Genomic DNA, 22,505 nt, shown 5'->3' on the forward strand with positions numbered 1-22,505 from the left:
GAGATGTTCTTCCAGGGCCAGTTGGTCAAATTGCCTTTGGGCTTAGTAGTTTTTCCTTTTCAAATGCGTTGAAAAAATTTTAAAGAGGCAAACCAGAAAAGCTAGTACCTTGGCAGGTTACTGTATGAGATAGAATATAGCTTGAAGGAAAATGATTTGTAACTACCTTGTAAACATTTAGAAAGTAAATATCCTTGTTATTTGTCTTCCTAGAAAACTGCATTTGATCTACCGCTGCAACTGTTGAGCTTTTAACCCAGTGTAACTTTGCTTCCCACTAGGCCATCCCAAAACTTTTCCATTTTTCAGACAGTTGTTACGGAAATGAATGCCAGGATGTTATTTGACCTAATTATAATGAGACGAAGCTAAATCCCTATCCTTGCCCTTGTATCTTTAAGAATAGAGAGGCCAGAAGCCGTGCTTCTATCAGAGCATAGGCTGAAATCACCAAGAGAAAGCAGTCTTCCTCCAGAAGCAGAGATGAAGGTTTTCAGAGCTATTGGAGTAAACACCCTCTCTATGTTCTGTTTCATGCTTTTAAAGACAAAGGTAGACTCTAGTTTTAGTAATGGTAACTTGAGCTAGACCATCATATCCTGACATTCAGTAATAATTGTACATTCACGTGTTAAATCCTATAGCTGCACTTTAGATTCTTTCTACTCTTTACTGCAGTAGTTAAAAGTAATACAATAGTCAGGTAATAGTATCTTTGTGTTGAACTGTGTAAGTTAAGGGAAGTTTCCTCAAACTTATATCTGTAAGTTAATTGGACTTTGAATTAACTTACAGAAACTTAATGAAAATATTGGGTTGATTAAAAATGAATACTGAATGTTTGTCCTGAAAAATATTTACCCTTTCCCTGCCCCATGCACCAGCCTTCACAGAGGCTAACAGTAAACTTTTCCTAAGGAGTAATTCAGGGAAAATAAAATCTTACATTTTTGTTTCAAAAGAAAATTTAGCTGAAATATTAATTTTTGAGAGGAAATAAGCAGGAAGATTGCAAGGTTTGCATTTCTCAGTATTATTCACTAGTCAAGAGAACTTGGACATGTTAATCGAATCTTCAGTTTCCTCATCGGTAAAGTAAAAATAATAATATCTGCCTTACCTGCTTCACATTGTGGGTTTGAAAACATGTACAAAAATCGTCTTATAAACAGTGAAATACGAAATAATATTTGTACTTTACAAATGCAAATCTTAGCCAGTCATAAACAGATATTTACTTTCCTTTGGTCAACTCAGTTCCACCAACCTCGCACACCCCTGCTTCCCCACCACCACACACACACACTGGCACACACACACACAATGCCCTCTGCATTGCCCATTTTATCCATTTTAGCACTTATAGACTTTGTTCAGCTCATTGTCCTTGTCTGGAGATACGTCTTTATAGTGTTAGCACAAGTTCGTGTGCCCAATGCACAATGAGGCCAAACAAACTGAAACGTCAGAGTCTGGAGCAGAGAAAGGTTTATTGCAGGGCCATGCGAGGAGACAGGTGGCTTCTGCCCTAAAAGCCCTGAGCTCCCCGAAGTGTTTGGCCAAACATTTTTAAAAGCCAGGTGAGGGAGGTGGGGTTGCAGGGTATGTGATCAGCTCATGCACAATTCTCTGACTGACTGATGGTGAGGTAACAGGGTTGTGTCACTAGGGTTCACATGATCAGTCCTTAGGCTCCAGGAGGCCTGGGGGCTGTGTGCTCATGGTCATCAAGTAGTTAACATCTTCCATTTGGTGGGGGGTTTTCACATCTGGAAAACAACTCAGCAAATGTGCATCAAATACTGTTATCTAGGTACTTCAGAGAGGAGCTAAAGCAGAGGATATGGAGGGAGGCCTGTCCCAGGAAGGCCCCATAGGGTCCTACTTGGTTACAATAGTCTCGGATAAAATTCACTCCCCGGTCCTATTTACCTTTCAATAAGAAGCTTGAATTACATGACATTTTGATTATATGAGATTTTGATTATATTTACTCTTTAATAAGACATTTTCATGTATATCAGCTTGCTTCTTCAGACAGCCTGTTTCTAGTAGCAAGAGGTCATTCATGCAGTCCAGCCCACCATAACAAAGCGCCTTTGGATCCTGGACATCCCAAATTCTCTACAGAAGTACCAATCCAAATTTTTCCACATTTCCCTGGGCTTCTGCTTATTTTTTAAATTAGTATTTTAAACAAAGTGCTAACTTCCCCAGCCTGACTTTATGCTATAAAAAAAGGCTATTTAAAACTCTCTAATATATAGTTCCCAGCCAGATTAGTGATATTAACAACAACAACAACAAATTTCTCATGGGTGTAAGATTTTTATTCCAATTTGATTTGCATTCCATTGGAAATTATAGAATGTATTCCCTTCTTTATTTTAAAAAAAAGTAGTTTACAATTTTAATAGGAATTATAAAATGTGATAAATCTGCAGATCAAAAATGGCTTTGATTGCTTGCAGTAACAAGTCTTTAAAACAAGTTTTGAAGTCATCATTTTCCACCTCCACACCAAGGATAACCTTCTAATTAGCGATCGGCCGTGCTGTAACAGCAGTAGAGCACTGAGACTTGGGTAAACAGAAAGATTGTAGAACTTCTCCAGCCCCAGATCAGGATGTTTTCTATGCCTTCTCATAGTGGCGAATGGCAACCACATCGCCAAAAGTAAGAGTCTGAAAGATTCAAAAGATAACCAAATCTTTTTACACAGGTACATCAGTAGCTGGAAATTTTAAAGATTATCATGTTATGTTATTTTAAAGATTATCATATATATGATTTAAGTATTATACAAAAGAATAATGGCATTTACAAACATTAAATGTTGCGTAAGTCTTCATTTTTTTAAAAGAAACCCTTATATTTATCTCGTGAATGACATGTATACACAGTTCATGTCTCTAAAAGAAATATGAGGCAAAAACTGAGATTATCTAGATTCAGGTCAAAAGAATTCCTTTTGCCTTAAATTATCAGGGTAATTGGAGAAGATTAGCTATCTGCTTTAAAAAGTATATAAAATTTATGGTAGGTTTTCATAATACTTTACAATTCATGACCTAGATAAATTTTGAAGAGTTTTTTGAAAACCCAAATTATTTGGACAAATGGTATTTGCAATGATTTGTTCCACAATCAGCAGGAAAAGGTAAATGTACAAACGTTCTCGTTGCTTTGGCTGTCATGTTGTAGCCTATGTGAACCTTGGTGGTTATGTGGCTATAATGTGCAACATGGGCTCTTGTATCTAATCCAACTTGAAGAATTGCTATAAATCCTCTTTACAAAATTTAGTGTTTTTTAGTGTTCATCATTTTCATGTAGTCCTGTGATTTCCAAGAGTATAGTGTGCCCTTGTCATCCATTACTTTCATTTCCTTGTTTGAACTCAGGCTTGCCTGATCACCGTAATACATGCCAAAGCTGAGCTATCCACTTTTCTGTATTCAGGAAAAAAATAAGAAAAAATTATAAAGGAGAACTTCAGATTGAATCCTTTATAAATGAATTTTTTTGTTTGTTTGTTTGATGATGGTGATGGTCACTGCAGGAAAACGTGGGCAAATGTTCATCAACATGAAAGGAAAACTGTCCCTCTGCTCCCCACACCCACTTCCACCCAGGAAATGAAGAATGAATATTTAAGCCCTCTATCTCAACCTAGAACAGCTAGCTGGTAGTCAAGGGAAGGAGAAGAAAACTAATCAATAGTCTTAAATAACAAAACCAAAAGACCCTTCCTACTATTATCTTAGAAGGAATATGTAAAGCAACCCCCCGCCAAAAAAACCCCACAAATGATGTACTGACTACTTCAATGTCATCAAAATTCCATTTTAGAGAAATTATTTTTAAATTATTTTTTATTTTATAATTTTTACATGACTATCCAGTATTGAATAGACATGTTTTTAAATTTATCTGATACATTAAAAAGAAAGACTGGAAGGAAGTAATACCAAAATGGTTCTAAGGGGACATTAAAAAGGATTTTCATATTTTTGTTACACTTTCCTGTTATATTCCAAATTATCTGCACTGAACTTGTGAGACCTTTATAAACTAAAATATAAAATGTTTAAAGCTCTCATTTATTACAGAAGCTATAAGGTAATTTTTCTGAGTTTCAGCAAATGATAATATAATATCATCTCTATATTTTCATGATGATTGGTTTTATATTCAGATTTCATTGGAGGATTAGACATTACGGTAATCCAACAACTGTTCTTTTGACACATTTTTAGCTAAATCAATGGCAACTTTTTAAAACTACACTTAAGTAGAACTTTTCTCTTTTTCTGTAATTAAAAAAGCAGAGTGGAGGAAACAATTAGCTAAGATATTTTTATTTCTCCTGTTTTACACATGATTAAAGAACCTTGCTAGTGATTTAATGTTCTTAAAGAAGGAAAGACAGGAGAAAAGGAGGGAGGGAGGGACAGGGAAGGAGATGGGAAATGAGGGGGTGAGGGGTGGGCAACGAAGCAGGAAGGGGAAATTGCTCCTACTTACCATGACCATTTTGCCATTCTTAATCTCTCTTACAAAATTTGTCTCTTTGCCATCCCATTTCTGTACATGGACAAGTTTGTCTCCATCCAGGCTAACAACAGACTGAAACCAACAACAAAATGCAGAATATATCAATAGGTACACGTCAGATTTCTGATATGGAAGCCAAATGAATTGATTTTTATCTATTTACATTTATTTATTTATTTTTGACTGCATTGGGTCTTTGTTGCTGAGAGTGGGCTTTCTCTAGTTGCAGCGAGCAGGGGCTAATCTTCGTTGCGGTGCGCGGCCTTCTCATTGCAGTGGCTTCTCTTGTTGCGGAGCACGGGCTCCAGGTGCGGGCTTCAGTAGTTGTGGCACACGGGCTCAGTAGTTGTGGCACACGGGCTCAGTAGCTGTGGTACACAGGCTTAGTTGCTCTGTGGCATGTGGGATCTTCCCGTACCAGGGATTGAACCCATGTCCCTTGCATTGGCAGGTGGATTCTTAACCACTGTGCCACCAGGGAAGTCCCTGAGTTGATTTTTAAAAGAGTGATAATTGAATAAATAGTGATCAACTAATTATCAAAGTAGTACAATTTCCTCTGTTGCTTCCAGAGTCATTATTATAAAATCTCTAGTAATTCATAATTTGATTGAAATGTGTACATCTAAATGCAAAAATTTACGTATTAGAAATAAAAATCCTGAACTAGTGCTTTCTGACTAATCATCCTACTCTTTTAAACAGAGTCTTAGAATGAGGCAAGCTATTGATTGAGTCAACCTGAGGCAAAAGAAAGATTAAACAAAATGCAGTCTTTCAAATGAACACTATTAAATACTTTCTGAAATACAGGTTTAATATAAAATGAGAAAAACACATGGTAAAGAAACAGATTCAGGGCTTCCCTGGTGGCACAGTGGTTGAGAGTCCGCCTGCCGATGCAGGGGACACGGGATCGTGCCCCGGTCCGGGAAGATCCCACATGCCGCGGTGCGGCTGGGCCCGTGAGCCATGGCCGCTGAGCCTGCGCGTCCCGAGCCTGTGCTCCCCAACGGGAGAGGCCACAACGGTGAGAGGCCCACGTACCGCAAAAAAAAAAAAAAAAAAAAAGAAAGAAAGAAACAGATTCAAGATTTGAGCTATAGTAGGTGCCCATTATTCAGAATATAAGCTATGAACACTAGGATGCAAAATTAACTCTTGGTCCTTCTCTCTGAAGTGAAATACTGAGAATATTTTTCACTTCCCATCATCTAGAAAAAAAGAAATATTGGGACTTTCTCTCTTTTATTCTCTCCTTCCCATCCCCACCCTCAGAGAAGGAGCAGCTCCTCACCTTACAGTTTCTGTCATCTGGAGTGGTTTCATCAAACTCTTCTCCCAGATGGAAACTAATCTCCGTGTTCTTGAATGTGCTTTGAGTCCTGATCACCACTTTGTCCCCCTCCTGACTGATGATCACTGTTGGTTTAGTCACATTTCCCACCTGCCTAGTGGCAAAGCCCACACCTAAAATAGCAAAAGGAAGCAGTACAGTTGGCTGCAACTTCCAAAATAGCTCACAAAGCAGGAATCTACCTTCCTATTCTGGAATCTATGTCCTAAAGTGGAAGTTTCATTAGAGTATGTTTAGCCCATCAATTATGCAGGACAACTACTGAGCCGTAATAATAAGTAGATGCTTATTTGGAAGCATAAATAGTAAAAGGATACTGAAGAAAAAGCGGAAAAGGCGCAGAAGCTTCATGCCCTCCCCAGAATACTAAATGCTCCGTTATTTGGCCCTAGGCAAGAAAGCAGGCAAATGCTACATTTAAATATCCATTCTGTGAGAAACACACAGCCTAGCACCCTGATTACGACAATGTGATCTGTCTTTGTCTCTTGCTAACCTGATGGGTGAAGAAGGAATCTGCAAGTATCTGAAGCTGCAGGTTAAGATGAGAAAGCACATCTTATTTTTACCTACCTAGAGCCTTCATGTACTCGTCAAAATTCTGACTGTCCGTCAACTTCCACGTAGCACAGAAAGCCTCCACCATCCTTACCGTTTTCCTGTTAGCTTCAGAGTCAGATAAAAGAGGCAGAGGCAAGGATCTTCGGATCTTAGGGCCACTGCAATTCGGAAGACCCCTTTGCACCTCACGGCAGCTCCTGCCTTCTTATTAAGAAAAGAGGCAGGCAGAAAGCCAAGGATCTGAATTGCAAACACATCCCTCCAGTGTCCCTCTTTCCAGGAGGCTGTTGCAGGGGGAGGAGATGGGAAGGGGGGCATTCAGCGAGGTTCCAATCCTCTTTGTGATTGGCTCAGGCCACTGGGTTAGCGGAGTAGGTCGAGTTCCTCCCAAACCTCACACTGCAGCCCTTCTGCCTGAGAAATCTCTGTAAAGATTCAGTGAGGCTGGAGGCAGGGAGCGTATAATGAGAGAAGGTCTTTCAGGTTCAGCCCGAAAACTTGGCAAAGGCCATTTCAGACTGTGAGGAAAGAAAAAAACGCACAGTAGGACATTCAGATTGATTTCCGTTAATGGCAAAGCTGGTTGCAAATGAGGACCCCGCCTTAGAGAAAACCACTGAAACGCCAGACTTTTCAGACAAAAGAGACTGAATAGCGCCTTTTATTTTCTCTCGTATTTATAGGGAGAGCAAAACATGAGCTAGAATTTGCCAGACTCGGGAAAGAGGAGGGGGAGGGGGTGTAAATACCTTCCCTAGATTGTACTGCTAGAAGACCACTCTGGCTGAGTACTAATGGGACGCTAATTTTGGCCTCTTCCCAGCACAAACTGAGTGAATTTAAAGATCCCATTTTTCTTTCTAAGGCTATGAGAACGAGACTAAGATGGAAAAGGGACCTAAGGGCGAGTATGGTTAGGATTCACTAATGAGCTACAAAAATAAAGCAGAACACACTCTTTTTCCCCACTCTTTCAACAGATTGTAGAATCGAAGTGGAAAAACTGGACAGAAGTTCATTTGGTAAGATTTTAAATGACCTGCACTATAGAACCTTTTGATTTCCTGAGGCCACATCTACATCTGTATACTAGTTGTGAGTTAGCAATGGAGGGGGGGGGCACGAATTGGAGCAGAGGTGGGAATCGGAAGACTTTGGCTTCAGTTCGTCCTGGCTTAGGGCATCTCAAGGATGGCAAGCTACCTCCAGGGTTCTAAGTAATAACATATTTAAAGGGGGACTCAGACTCCCCTTTACCCAGAGTTTCTTCCTGCTTTATTAGTGCAGACCGCTGATGAAAAGCAGGTTCCCCCCCTTTCATGGGGACAGATCAGGGGACTCTGACTTGGCAGTCTCTGCTCTTCTCTCTCTCTCTCTCCTCCCATTTCAATCTCAGCCCACTGCCTTTCAGCTTCTGTCCACACCAAATACAAGAGACAAGGCTCAGAATGCATCTTACTCCAACTGTCAGCTCTGTGGTTCTACTTTGGTGTCTCAAAGGTACCTCAAAACATAAACTCAATCTTTCCCCTCACCTGGTCCTCCTCCAGTTTTCACCATGTTTGTGAATGGCAGCATCATCCACCCAACTGCACAAGCCAGAAAACTTGAAATCCTTTCTAACCTTTACTCTCTACACCAAAATCAATGTCAGAGCCCATCTATTTTCCTTCCTGAATATGTCTCTAACTTCTCACTTTCCCCCTATCCCCACAACCACCTTCTTAATTCAAGTAACCATTGTCTTTTACTAGTCCTATGGCAATAGCCTCTTAACTGTTCTCCCTGCAGCCATGCCTGGTCTCCGGCAGTTCACTAGGCTGAAGCCAGAGTGACCTTTTAAAATACAAATCTGCATCTTCCTAGTGACTAATGGTGCTGAGCACACTTTTCATGTGCTTCTCTGCTGTTAATCTATCTTCTTTGGTGAAGTAACTGTTCAAATCTATTGTCCATTTTCAATTGGATTGTTTCTTTCTACTGAATTGTAAGAGTCCTTTATATAGTCTAGATAAGTCATTAGTTGAATGTGTTCTTCAAAACTTTGTTCTGTTCAGTTATAGATACAGAGAACAAACAGATGGTTGCCAGAGGGGAGGGGGACTGGAGGGAGGAAAGAAATAGGCGAGGAAGATTAAGAGGTACTAACATTGCAAAATAAATGTCACAAGTATGAAATGTGCAGTATGGGGAATATAGTCAATAATTATGTAATCTCTTTCTATGTGACATATCATAACTAGACCTAACATCGTGATTGTTTGGAAATGTATAGAAATAACGAATCACTGTGTTGTGTAATAGCAACTAACACAGTGTGATAGGTCAAATGTACTTCAAAAACAAACTCATAGGAAAAGAGGTCAGATTTGTTGTCACCAGAGGCAGAGGGTAGGAGGAGAGGGGATTGGATGAAGGCTGGTCAAAATGAACAAACTTCCAGTTATAAGACGAAAAAGTACTAGGGATGTGATGTACAACATGATGACTATAATGAACACTGCTGTGTGTTATACAGGAAAGTTGTTGAGAAGGGAAATCCTAAGAGTTCTCATTGCAAGGGAAAAACATTTTTTCTATGTCTTTAATTTTGTATCCAGATGAGGTGATGGATGTTCACTAAACTTACTGTGATAATCATTTAATCTTGTATGTAGGTCAAATCATTATGCTGCACACCTTAAACTTATACAGTGCTGTATGTTAATTATATCTCAATAAAACTGGAAGAAAAAATGTTGTTTAATTTTTTTGCTTTTCATTTTCTCGATTGTGATAATGGATACATTGGTGTGTCAAAATTTATCAGTTGTACATGTTAAATGTGTGCAATTGATCTTATGTCAAATATACTATGGTAAAACTATTTTTAAAAAGCTAAATCTTATCTTGTCCCTCTCCTGATTAAACTCCAAATGGCTTTTTCCGGCTCTCAGGTTAAAGACCAAAATTCCTATCATTGCCTGTACCAGATCTGCCTCTAACTTTTGAAGGACTCGGAGTAAGAATCCAAACAGGGCTTCCCTGGTGGCACAGTGGTTGAGAGTCCTCCTGCCGATGCGGGGCACACGGGTTCGTGCCCCGGTCCGGGAGGATCCCACATGCCGCGGAGCCGCTGGGCCCGTAAGCCATGGCCGCTGGCCTGCGTGTCCGGAGCCTGTGCTCCGCAGCGCGAGAGGCCACAACAGTGAGAGGCCCACGTACCAAAAAAAAAAAAAAAGAATTCAAACAGAGGTTCACATGCCATATGCCTAAACAGTAAAAGTTATGGATCAAACGATGCCCACAGCCTGGCCCAGCATCGAGTCAGGACTCATAGCCACCCTGCCACCCTTTCCTGACAGGCTGCCCCGTGGCTGCCCACAGGCACTGGCACAGATCTGGTGGGGCAGGCAAGTGGAAGCTTGTCTGGAGCTCAGGGTTTCCAGTCAGTGACTAGAGTACCCTAAACCTGCCATGCGGACTAACGTGGACTTGCTGTTGTGCCGACGTGAGCCTGAAGCTGCCAAAGGCTACAGTGAAAAGTCTGAAATGAAACAAGCCCAGAGGAAGCAAAGCTTATACATCAGACGCATCCGACATCATTTGAGCCTTTGAACCAAGTCCCTGAAGATAGCCCCACCTATGAATTTTTCATACATTCTCTTTTTTGCTAAATCTAGGCGACTAATTAATCCATTTACACAAATCATCCTTAAGGTAGAAGTTCTCAGACCAATTTATTTTGTTATGTCAAAATATTCTTATATGTTCCCCTTAATAAAACATATTTAAACTGGTAGCATGTTTAATTATTATTCTAAAATGTAATAAACCATTTCTTTTTCATGGTCCAAGAATATAAGATCAGGATTGTTGAGAGCAGGGTGCACGTATTAGCATCTTCATCTTACCTCCTAACTGATCATGATGCTGAAATATTCATCTATCTCATTTATTTCTTCCACTCTTTAGATAAGGAAAGGAACTGGTGATATATTTATTTTAACTTAAAGCATATATTTCTGTAATTCAGATTTTTTTACACCTTATATAAAACATAAAAGCTCAGCAATTTAGAGATAGGTTTTTTGGAATTGTATATTAATTTAGTAATAAGCAGGAGAGAATATTGTTATCCAGATGTCTATAGTAGAAATTTTAGGAAAAGCCACTGGACTATTTTGTAATTCCCTAAACTGACACATTTAATCTTACTATTTTTAATTGCTCAGGATATAATAGATTTACAGCCAAGAATAGCTGCTTTCAACTAATAGGTAATAATAAGTCATTTGCTCTATTTATTGAGGACTTTATTAGAAGAGAAAGTGAAAGAACAGAGAAAAGATTGTGCTGTGCTAAGGAGGATTCAACTAATAGATATTTTTGGTAACCTAAATGGGAGGGAAGTCCAAAAGGGAGAAGATATCTGTATGTGTATGGCTGATTCATTTTGTTGTGCAGTGGAGGCTAACACAACATTGTAAGGCAGCCATACTCTAATAAAAATTAATTTAAAAAATAGTAGATATTAATTTTAAAAAACTAACAGATTTTTTTTTCAATTTTCCTAAACCTAGGAACAATTTATAATCTTGCTATGGCTTCTATAATATAAATGCATCCACAGACTTAAAAAAGGAAAGAATGTGACAGATTGACCCCTCTCTCAAGGCTATGACCTTTATGTATGGGAATTTGGACTCTAAAGAATCCATTATAAAGATTATTTTTAATAGTGAAATAAAAGGAACAAAGAAAAATTGCTTTGGGAAATCTTGGCAAAATCTCCACGTGGGACTGAATTTCCTGGCACCTGCTTTTTGGAAATTTTTCCTTCTCAAGAAAATAAAAAGTTTTAATAAAACGTTAACACTGTTCTTGAGCCAAGTAAGCCAACTGGGGTCATGACACTATTTCCGATAAAATATCCAAGGATCTGCACCAAAAGAGATTAAGTAACATTCAAAGTACTTGCTTGAGGTTCTTTTTGTTACTAAATGGCACAAAATAAAATAGTAATGGAAGATCTCTATAGTTGGAAATAAAATGTGATTACACCATGAAGGCACTCTTGGCCCACAATCTCTCCCATGATAGGTAATATCTTCAGACAACACCCCTTGCTGAACCAGTGGTCTGTCTGTCATGTACATCACACTCTCTCCCCCCAAACAATTAAACAGCTAAACCAGCTCTAGGCTTCAGGAGTGATGAAGATTCTAACATTCAAGCAGGAGTTAATGTGCGATGGGTAATGGAATTCAATGGGAGGAGGTGTGTGGGAAAAGACCTGTGAATTGTCGTCCCTTGGTGTTGTGAAATTTTTATATTATTATACTTTTTAAAATGTGGACTAAACCAGAGAGGAGGTGCACCTCCAGGTGTGGCACAATCTTGAAAAGAAGGGCTATATTCTTCTACTGGAGAATGAAAAGCTAATAAAGACAAGCTGTTGAGGTTTGGACTATCTTTCCAATGTCCTTCTCATTCTTTTTGATTTTCTGCAGTTTTTTTTCTCCTTTTACCTCTCATTACCTGAGTATTCCACTCTTCACATTTTCTTGGGTATAAAATGTAGAAGAAGTCCTTCACCTGCCTCTAGATATGACAAATCTACTCAGGAGAGAAATTTATTCCAGGTTTGTTATGAAAGAGTTATGGACCTTCCCTCTCTGGCCATTTATATGCCACAACTCTGCTGAGAAAACTCCACTCTCCAGTCCCCTAGGTACTTTCCTCTTGTCTTTTAGAGGTTAGCTCAAATATTATTCACTCAAGAAAGACTGGATCAGAACCCCAATTATGTCATCCCATGGTTTTATGTCTTTTTAAACATATAAATTTAATTTAAAACTTTTGTAGTCAATTGTTTAATATCTTTCTCTCCCATTAGAACATGAGTTCCCTGAAGCATTTATTTTAGCATCTATGTCTTTTATCCTCCATTGTGCTCTATCCTCATTGTCTATCACAGTATCAAGTTCACAGTGTTTGTTCAACAAATGTTAAAGGCATGAACAAATATAGAGCATGGACATAGAGAATCATAGAACTTCAAAAAAGTAAGATTGTAAACTATTGTACAAATGATCTTTTCCAAGTTTCTATTAAAACTTTTCCTCTCTTTGCAACCTGTATAATCTCCAGAGAAGGATACCTAAACCTCTTCCTCATTCCTGTCATGTCAATTTGGGAAGAAATTAAGGCTCAATTTTTCTAGAGTTCTTTTCTTTGAAGTAAAAGCACATAGACTAGTCTGAGCAAACCTCTAAATGTATGATGGATTTATTAAATGCAAAAGGAGGAGAGTTTTGTGCCATCTCATATGTGGAAACCTGGTGCCAATTAATATGCACAGAATTTGTCCTTTCAGTGGATCTGTTTGATGTGAGTTGTTGATGTGTAAATAAAAAATTTAGAAGGTTTTTTTTTCTCTGGTTCATATACTCCTGGAAGATCTCTATTGCTAATTCTGCACATGAAATGTCGAAGTAAGCTTTGAGTAATGATTATCAGACCAGTGGCTATAAAAGGAAAGTATTAAGGTATTAATCAGTTTAAGATTAAAGAAACCACTCTAGCTATTTTTAACAGAAACAGGATGAAATACAGGGAATTATACACTTATAAAATTCTTAGAAGTGTTGGAGGACAAGGTTTTAGGCTGAGCTGAGCTTTCAGTAATAATTCCAGAACATACCACCGCATCATAGAAACTGGTCTGCTAAGGAAAACATTTTCTCTACTAAAATCAGAACGCTGGGGAATCAGGAAGCTGCTTTCCCACCTGCTGGCTCCAGAAATCTCTTGCCTTAGCTGTCATCCAGGAATGAGGGAGCGACACCCAGAAATAGTGATTCCAGAGGCATGCCACATGGGCCAGATCTCAGGAGCGAAATGGTTGTCTTGGGTTCATTCTCTCTCACCACTTACCTGAGTTTTGAATTCAAGTCCTACTCAAGCATGTATGATAAGCAGGGCCTAAATCAAGTGTAGATAGAGAGGAGATTGGGAAATGTTGTTTTGCTCTCTGGGGCCTCTGCAGAGCAGAGAAGACCACAGAAGGCAGTGGGAGCAAAGGTCAGGTGAGTCAATCTACCACACCCTATACACTACTCAGAGATAACTGGATATATTTTTTAAATGTTTGTTAAAAGGGGAGAATAAATAAAAAATAGAGATCCTGTATGTCTGGAAATATTTTAGAGTAGTGAAATGGGTAATCATTAGAATCACCTGGGGAGATTTATAATAACGCAGAATCTAAAGTTACCCAGAGAGATTTTGATACAGGTGGTCTGGGGTAAGGCTGAACTTTGTACTGAAAAACAAAATTTTAAGTTCAAATCCTATGTATGTTGATGCATTTAATGCCTTATGATTTATAAAATAAATAGTATACTCCAGTCTGTCAGAATCACATTAATAAATCTGGATTGTAATACTTCTTCAATGCAAAATACAGCGTAAGACTAGGATAGTGATACTACTAGTTTCTTGACACTACCATTTCAGAAATGGTGTGTAACTTATACCAAGGATGGCTCCACATTTAAAATTATGTGTGTTACACAATAAACTTATACTACGCTTTAGGTCAATTATATCTCAATGAAACTGGAAGGAAACAAATTTAAAAATAAAAAATAATGTGTCATGTGATAATCAGCAAGAAACATGATCCAACTATCCTAAGGATGAAACATATTAAATCAATGTTAACAAGTAAAATTCTGAGTTGTAATGGAGAGTGTAATCTATCATAATCAAATTATCAGGATTCATAAAATTAAGGAGCTCTCTATAAATTTAAATGGAGACATTTCTGAAGACATTGAGAAGTCTTGTCCCAAGAGAGCATCTGGTCTACCTGGGCCTTCTTGTGAATAAGATATTTTCATACTCATTTTCTAGAAGAAACAGAATTCTTGAATAGTACTTTCCATCTAAAATTTAAGTCTCTACAACATGCAACTTTCAAGACAATTTATTGGAACAGCTCTTGATATAGTCTGACCAGTAACATAATTAAAAATTATAAATGGGCCATTGAGATTCATGGTATTTTTCACCCAATCACTAATTGGAAAGCACAGGAGTATAAGCATATCTTTGAATGCTAGTGATATAAAAATAAAATAAAAATAAAATAGGGTATTAATTAATTTATTTTTTATTTCCAAAGCAACTTATTAAGTTGAAACCATTATTATGATTGCATTATTTTTGCTATTGTTTTTAAGCACATAGGAATAACTTTACAAATGTTAGCACCCATCGATTTGTTGAAGGGTGAGCCTCCACTTTGAAACTGTTAAGAAAATGCCAGAATATCATAAATTTCCTGCTCTTCATATTAATTTACTATGTTTGGAAATAGTTAATATCCTGAAGAAGAGACAGTAATAAATAGAATTATATTGTTTGAAGAGAATTTCTAGAATGCAGGGAGATATTATGAATAGTAAAAGTGGAAATAATAGACACGAAGAGAATGAAAATACAGCCTAATTACGGGTATTACTAAGAAAGACATCTAAACAACTGGAATAAGATATGTAATAAAGAAAATCATAATTGAGAAAAACATTCTATAGCTAAAAATAGGCATCAGTATATAGATCAAAAAGTTCATCATTTGACATAATGAAAATAGAACACAAGCTCTTTAATTCTAGTAATATATTTGAATCAAATATAATTCAAATAAATATATATAAATATAAGGAAAAATCCAATAAATATTCAATCAGAGGAAAAGATGCATAAAATGTTATAAGAAGTGTGGCTGACCATAGTCTTTTCATTGTAGCATTTAGATACCAAATAAATATAGAGCAATGTTACAGAGTTATTGAAAAAAGTGGTGGCTCAAATTTTTTTTCATCATATTGTGAATGTAGAAGAGATTTTCTTTTTGAAAATCAATCGATGGTCATTTTCATTATACCATTTTCATGTGCTACTTGTCTGCAGGAAGAGAATATATTAGTCAATGGATTGAGAACACAATTTACTCTGCAATTATATTTCTCTTGCAAATCAATAAATTCTGATTGCATATATCAGTCATGGCAGCCTAGTTGACTCGTGTCTGTCGCTGAGACAAGATCAAGGTTTGCTGTCAGATTGTGTTTCCAGATCCTCAGGATCAAAGTCCAGTTTCTGAACAATGACAAACACTTTTCAGTTTTTGTTGTTGAAATATAGTTGATGTGCAATATTATGTTAGTTTCAGGTGTATTACATAGTGATTTGGCACGTGCATAAATTATGAAATGATCACCACAATAAGTCTACAAAAACTTATTTTTGTCCCTATACAAAGTTACTACAATATTGACCATGTTCCTTATGCTGTATATTACATCCTCACGGCATATTTATTTTATGAATGGAGATTCATACCTCTTAATCCCCTTCACCTATTTCTCCCCTCCCACTACCTTATGAGTCTGTTTTCATGTCTTTTTGTCTGCCTGTTTGTTTCATTTTTCAGATTCCACATATAAGTGAGATCAAATAGTGTTTGTCTTTCTCTGACATTTCATTTAGCATAATGTCCTCTAGATCCATCCGTGTTGTCACAATGGCAAGATTTCATTTTTTTATAACTAAAATTCCATTGTCTGTGTGTGTATATATATATCACAGCTTCTTTATACATTTATCTATCATTGCACACTGAGGTTGCTTCCATATCTTGGCTGTTGTAAATAATGCTGCAATAAACATTGGTGTGCAGATATCTTTTTGAATTACTATTTTTATTTTTTTTCCGAGTAAATAACCAGAAGTGAAATTGCTGGATTGTATGGTCATTCTATTTTCAGTCTTTTGAGGAACCTCATACTGTCTTCCCTAGTTTCTGCACCAATTTACAATTCCACCAACAGTGCAAGAGGATTCCCTTTATTCCACATCCTCGCCAACACTTGTTATTTGTTATTTTTTGATGATAGTGGTTATGACAGGTGTGAGTTGGTAGCTTATTGTGGTTTTGATTTGCATTTCCCTGATAATCAGTGATATAGAGCATCTTTTCATGTGTCTTTTGGCCATTTGTATGACTTCCTGGGAAAAATGTCTGCTTAAGTCTTCTGCCCATTTAAAAATTTATTTTTATTTGAGTTGTATGAATTGTTTGCATATTTTGGATAACTACTTATCAGACATATCATTTGCAAATATCTTCCCTCATTCAATAGGCAGCCTTTTTGTTTGGTTGGTAGTTTCCTTCGCTGTGCAAAAGCTTTTTAATTTGACATAGTCCTATTTGTTTAGTTTTGCTTTCATTTCTCTTGCCCGAGGAGACAGATCCAAAAAACTGTTGCTGAGACTGATGTCAAAGAGCATACTGCCAATGTTTTCTTCTAGGAGTTTTATGGTTTCAGGTCTTACATTTAAGTCTTTAATCCATTTTCAGTTTATTTTTGTATGTGGTGTGAGAAAGTAGTCCAGTTTGATTCCTTTGCATGTATCTATCCAATTTTCCCAACATCATTTATTGAAGAAGCTGTCTTTCCTGCAGCTTTGTATAGTCTTGCCTTCTTTGTTGTAGATTAATTGACCATATAAGTGTGAGTTTATTACTGGGCTCTCTATTCTGTTCCATTGATGTGTCTGTTTTTGTGCCAGTACCATATTATTTTGATTAATGTAACGTTGTAGTATAGTTTAAAATAAGTGAGCATGATACCTCCAGCTTTGTTCTTTCTCAAGATTGTTTTAGCTATATGGATTTTTTTGTGTTTCCATACAAATTTTAGAATTGTTTGTTCTAGTTCTGAGAAATATCCCCTTGGTATTTTGGTAGGAATTTCACTGAATCTGTCCATTGTCTTGGGTAGTATGGCCATTTTAACAATATTAATTCTTCCAGTCCATGAAGTTGGTATATTTTTCCATTTTTTTTTGTATTGTCTTCAATTTCTTTCATCAGTGTCTTATAGTTTTCAGAGTACAAGTCTTTTACCTCTTTGGTTAGATTTATTTCTACGTATTTTATTCTTTTTGATGCAATTGTAAATGGCATTGCTTTTTAAATTTCTCTTTCTGACTGTTCATTGCTAGTGTATAGAAATGAACACATTTCTGTAGGTAACATTGTATACTGCAACTTTACTGAATTCATTTATTAGTTCTAATAGTTTTTGGTAGCATCTTTCAGATTTTCTATATATAGTTGTCATCTGCAAAGAATGACAGTTTTACTTCTTCCTTTCCAATTTGTATTCCTTTTAATTTTTTTTCTTGTTTGATTTCTGTGGCTCGGACTCTCAATTCTGTGTTAAATGAAAGTGGTGAGAGAGGGCATCCTTGTCCTGTTTCTGATCTTAGAGGAAATGCTTTCAGCTTTTCACCCTTGAGTATGTTGTTGGCTGTGAGTTTGTAATATACGGCCTTTATTATGTTGAGGTATGCTCCCTCTGTACTGACTTTGTTGAGGGTTTTTATCATAAATGGATTGTGGATTTTGTTGAAAGCTTTTTCTGCATCTATTGAGATAATCATACAATTTTTATTCTTCAATTTGTTAATGTGGTATATCACGTTGATTGATTTGTGGATATTGAACCATCCCTGCAATGACTTTCATCTCATAGGAGAGATACACACACATACACCCACACACATCCCTTCCCTGAGGGAGAGGATACTGAGCGTGGAAAGAGAGGATGTGTTCTCTTTAAGAAACCATGTTCAAAATTGCCATTGTTTTGACTTAAAAATCAAGAGAAAGCATACAGTTTTTATCAAAGAGAAGATGTGTCATAAAATATTGAAGTAATGCTTCAGTTCAAGATCTTGGGGATCCTTCAGGAGAGAATAGTCATTCTGTCTCTTTAAACATCTTCTCAAAATTTTAACAGGTCAGAATTGAGTTAAAATTTATAAATTTTTCAGAAAAGATTGAATCACTATTACATGCAGTCTTTCCATTTAGAAACCATAAGGTTTTAGCTCTACTTATTCAAAGGTGTGATACTGGTTTCAGCAATGTGTTTATCTTCCATGTATAAGTTTGTGTTCCTAATCCTTTTACTCTCTTCAAGATAGCCTTTGGCTGCAAAAATAATTTAAAAGAAAATGAAGCAAAACTGCATACTCCAGGGATTATCACTTTTAATCTTAAATCTGTGCAAATCCAGCATTTGGATAAATTAATATAATAATCCTTGGATGCCCTATATGAAAAGCCTATTAAGAGAGGATTTTCTTGTTTTGACTACTGTCTAGGTTCAAAACACAGGGTTTCTTCCACTATCTATCTGTATATTTACCCTTAGATAAATTATCTAAACACTTTAGCATTTGTATCATTGTCTCGAAATGATGATGTTGTTTTGGATCATCAATTAGTCTTCTTCTTTCTCTAATGTCCCGGGATTCTTCCATACTGCTACATTATGTTGGTCCATTTTCAAATTTAACTTCATGGAAACTCTGGCAGAGAAGTTAAGAGAACTTTGACCTATTTATGTTAACAGTCACCTTGTAGGAGCTTCCTACTTCATACTTCCTGCACTCCTCCAGATGCACTCAGCATTTAACAATCACCCAAATGCACTCAAGATTCTAAATCAAGGCAAATAAAACAATTCTATTGATGTAAAATTTTGAGATTAAAAAAAAAGTAATCTCTTTAGGAAGATGGAATTGGGGAAAAGAGAAAGAACTAAATAGCTATGTTTGAGTTTCCCAAGTAAATAAAGCTAAATTTAACCTGGAAATATCACAAAATTCTCTTCAACATGACTTTTATTAAAATTTTGCTTATTTACTTAATGAGGAACTGTATACTAATCATTGGCAAAAACTTTCACTTAAAATTGATATAGTAATACATGTGCAATTAACTAGAATTAGCTTGCATGTCTAGATTTTCAGCTTGAGCAATGACAAAGTTCTTTCTGTAATTGATTTGCATAGCTGGCACACACCCTATGGGGAAAGACAGCAGCCAAATACAGTTCAGAATTGTTGCCAAGAACTCTTGTTACTTGATTCGGAAACTCTTAGGAGGAACCTCTGGGCTCTATCCTGTCGCACTTTACACATAGGAGATACTTAATAAGCATATTTGAATAAATTAATGAATGGGGCGTTGTGGGACTCATTCTGAGTTTGTGACACTAGTGGCCCTGCTTTATAACTTCACAAAAGAAAAACCCAAGAAGAGAACAAAATATGATGCTGGTCCTAAAGGAACTTGTTTCTTTAAGAAACTTTTTAAAGTACCGTGTAGCTCTACTATTTCCACTCTAAGATTTAGAAGTAGCCTTGCTAATTGCTGTCCTAATGAGCAATGATCTCTAAATATTTTTCATTTTGCATCCCATCAATAAAATATATTTATCTACCTCATATTTGTGTATTTATTTATTCATAACTTATGTACATATAAATGAACACAGTATGCATATTATAACATATAAAATATAAATTGAAGAGAATGAGATGAAGACAAAATAAATAAATTTTTATATATTATTTTGCTAATTGTAGATGGCTTCATATTACTGTTAACTACTATTTCGAGGCCAAAATACACTCAGGGTTGAAATAGGATGAAAAATGAGGGACTCACTGACTGTCATACACTCTTCTCTCAGGATCCTGCAGGACAAGTGACTGATGTGTGCCCAAGTGAAGGACCAATGTCAATATATATATATCTCAGTAAAGATTTAGATCTAATCTTATATAAAATTAAATATGAATGAGGGCATTAATATTTTCTTCTGGCTTCTTAATAGATCATCTTGCTGACTCACAGGGATTCCTGTAGCCTCCTTGAGCAGCCCGTCAGGAAAGAAGGCCCACAAGCCACATAAAGAGGACAGAAACCCCAAGGACAGGGGGTATGAATTTGCAGCCCAGAACCTATATATAATAACATATATCTTTGCTCTTCTGTAATTGAACTTGATTACTAACTTCCCTTCCCATGTTCACCTCAACGCAGAAAACTTTATATGGTCACTTTTTTGCACATTTAGTAAAATTTGTGATTATTGAGACATTTTAGGTTTTCCCCAAGTCGATTCAAGGATTCCATCCTCCTTCTCCATGAGGTTGCATCTAAGGTCTAAAGACAGGGAATGAGATGAAAGGGCAAGGGGCCAGGGGCCAGGGGCCATGAAGGAAGTGCTTGTTGTGGTGGCATCACAATATCTAGTCCTCAGTCATCTTCTTTGGACATTGGCCGCGCTCACCCTGCGGCGTATACAATGCTGACGTTTCCTGTCCCACGTGAGAGAAAGGGCAGCGTCAAGAAAGATTCCAAGATTTTGGCAGGAGCAATTTATTGAATTGTAATTCCATTCAGAGCATTGAAAAATCCTAGAGAAAAACTGGTTTTGGAGGGATAAATCATTTTTCATTTGGAAATGATAAGCTTAAGATGTCTATTATGGGGCTTCCCTGGTGGCGCAGTGGTTGAGAGTCCGCCTGCCGATGCAGGGGACGCGGGTTCGTGCCCCGGTCCAGGAGGATCCCACATGCCGCAGAGCGGCTGGCCCCGTGAGCCATGGCCGCTGAGCCTGCGCGTCCGAAGCCTGTTGCTCCTCAACGGGAGAGGCCACATCAGTGAGAGGCCCGCGTACAGGGGAAAAAAAAAAAAAAAGATGTCTATTATGTGCAAGGCAGATATCAAGTAGCCTTTTGAATATGGCAGTCTAGAGCTCAGGGGAGAGATTTAAGGATAGGATATACATTTTGGAGCCACCAAATCATATAATTGATCTTTAAAGCCATGGGACTGGATTAGATCATCAAACTCTTACGTTCCGAAGAGTGAATGTGGACAGTACAGAGAAGCGATTCAAAGACTGAGCCTTAGGAACTCTTCATTAATAAATCAGGAAAAGTAGGAGGTTCCAGACAAGGAAGCTAAAAAAAAGTTGTCAGTGGAGTGGGAGGCAAACAAGGATGGTGTTATGTACCAGAAGCCAAAGAAAGAAGAACTTCAAGGGGAGGGACTGATGAACTTTGTCAAATATGGATGAGAAATTGGGAGAGATGAAGACAGAGCTGATCTTCAGACTGGGTCATCTGGAGGCCACTGATGCCTCTGATAGTAGTGATGAGAGTGGGTTCCAGAGAAACTAAGAGAGAAATTGACGTAGTGAGTACAGACAAGCCTTTTGAAAAGTTTTTCAAAGAGAAGAACACATAAATTGGGGAAGTGGCTGAAAGGTTATGATGTTAAGTCATGGAAACTGGTTTTGTTTTGTTTTTTTCCCGCTGCACCAAGCCTCATGCAGAATCTTAGTTCCCGACCAGGGATGGAACCTGTGCCCCCTGCAGTGAAAGGGCGGAGTCGCAATCACTGGACCACCAGGGAACTCCCAGTTCATTTGGTTTTTAAAGGGGAGTATTACGGCATGCTGGTATGCCAGTGAGAATCATGCAGTGGATTGGGAATGATGACCAGAGAGGCTTGGACAACAGGGACAGTAAGGCTATTCCTAATGATAGCCTCCTAGGGGCAGTCAGTGTCAGCCCTCTTTACAGCCTTCACAGTGAAGGTATCATTGACTGTCTGTGGTAGTAAAAAGTGAGAGTGGTGGGGAGAAGTGGTGGTCTCAGCAGAGGCATGGAGCGCTCTACAGTGTGCCTTAGAGCTTGCTATGGGCAAAGTCAAAGTTTGACATTGTAAAACTTTGTACAAAGTGACACTATACACCAAAGTGCAATAGGATAATATACTTTGTACTGTTTAACCATTGTGTTTTTCACCCTGGGAATGCTCTTTTGTTCCATTACTCTTTCAAACCAGACTTCAAGGCACCTATTGTCACCACTGAAGACAGGGAAGGAGAAAGGCAAAAAGAAAGTTTTGGAAGCTAACACTTTGGAGTTGAAAAAGTCTGACCTTTTAAATTACTTGAAGTTCTCATGCAAATTAAGAAAAAGGGTATAATTTCAGGAGAGAAATCCTTGAGAAGGTGGAAAGGTTTGAGAACTACAGGGCAGTGAAGGAGTTGTAGGAGCAGGGATATTTCTTCCATTGAAACAGGAGGGATGGCAAGCACATGGG

At 37.6% G+C, this 22,505-nt stretch overlaps 1 protein-coding gene across 1 annotated transcript; it reads right to left on the reverse strand.

Annotated features, from left to right (window-relative positions):
• Nucleotides 1-2,633: 2,633 nt before the first annotated feature.
• Nucleotides 2,634-6,560, reverse strand: FABP7 (fatty acid binding protein 7; the record flags this gene model as incomplete). Its single annotated transcript, XM_082855409.1, has 4 exons — nt 2,634-2,684; nt 4,528-4,629; nt 5,855-6,027; nt 6,488-6,560. 4 exons carry the CDS (start codon nt 6,558-6,560, stop codon nt 2,634-2,636), a joined length of 399 nt encoding a protein of 132 aa, XP_082711535.1.
• Between the last annotated feature and the right edge of the window lie 15,945 nt (nt 6,561-22,505).

This window comes from Leucopleurus acutus, assembly GCF_964270905.1.
Source record: "Leucopleurus acutus genome assembly, chromosome: 15".
In the NCBI taxonomy this organism is placed as follows: Eukaryota; Metazoa; Chordata; class Mammalia; order Artiodactyla; family Delphinidae; genus Leucopleurus; species Leucopleurus acutus.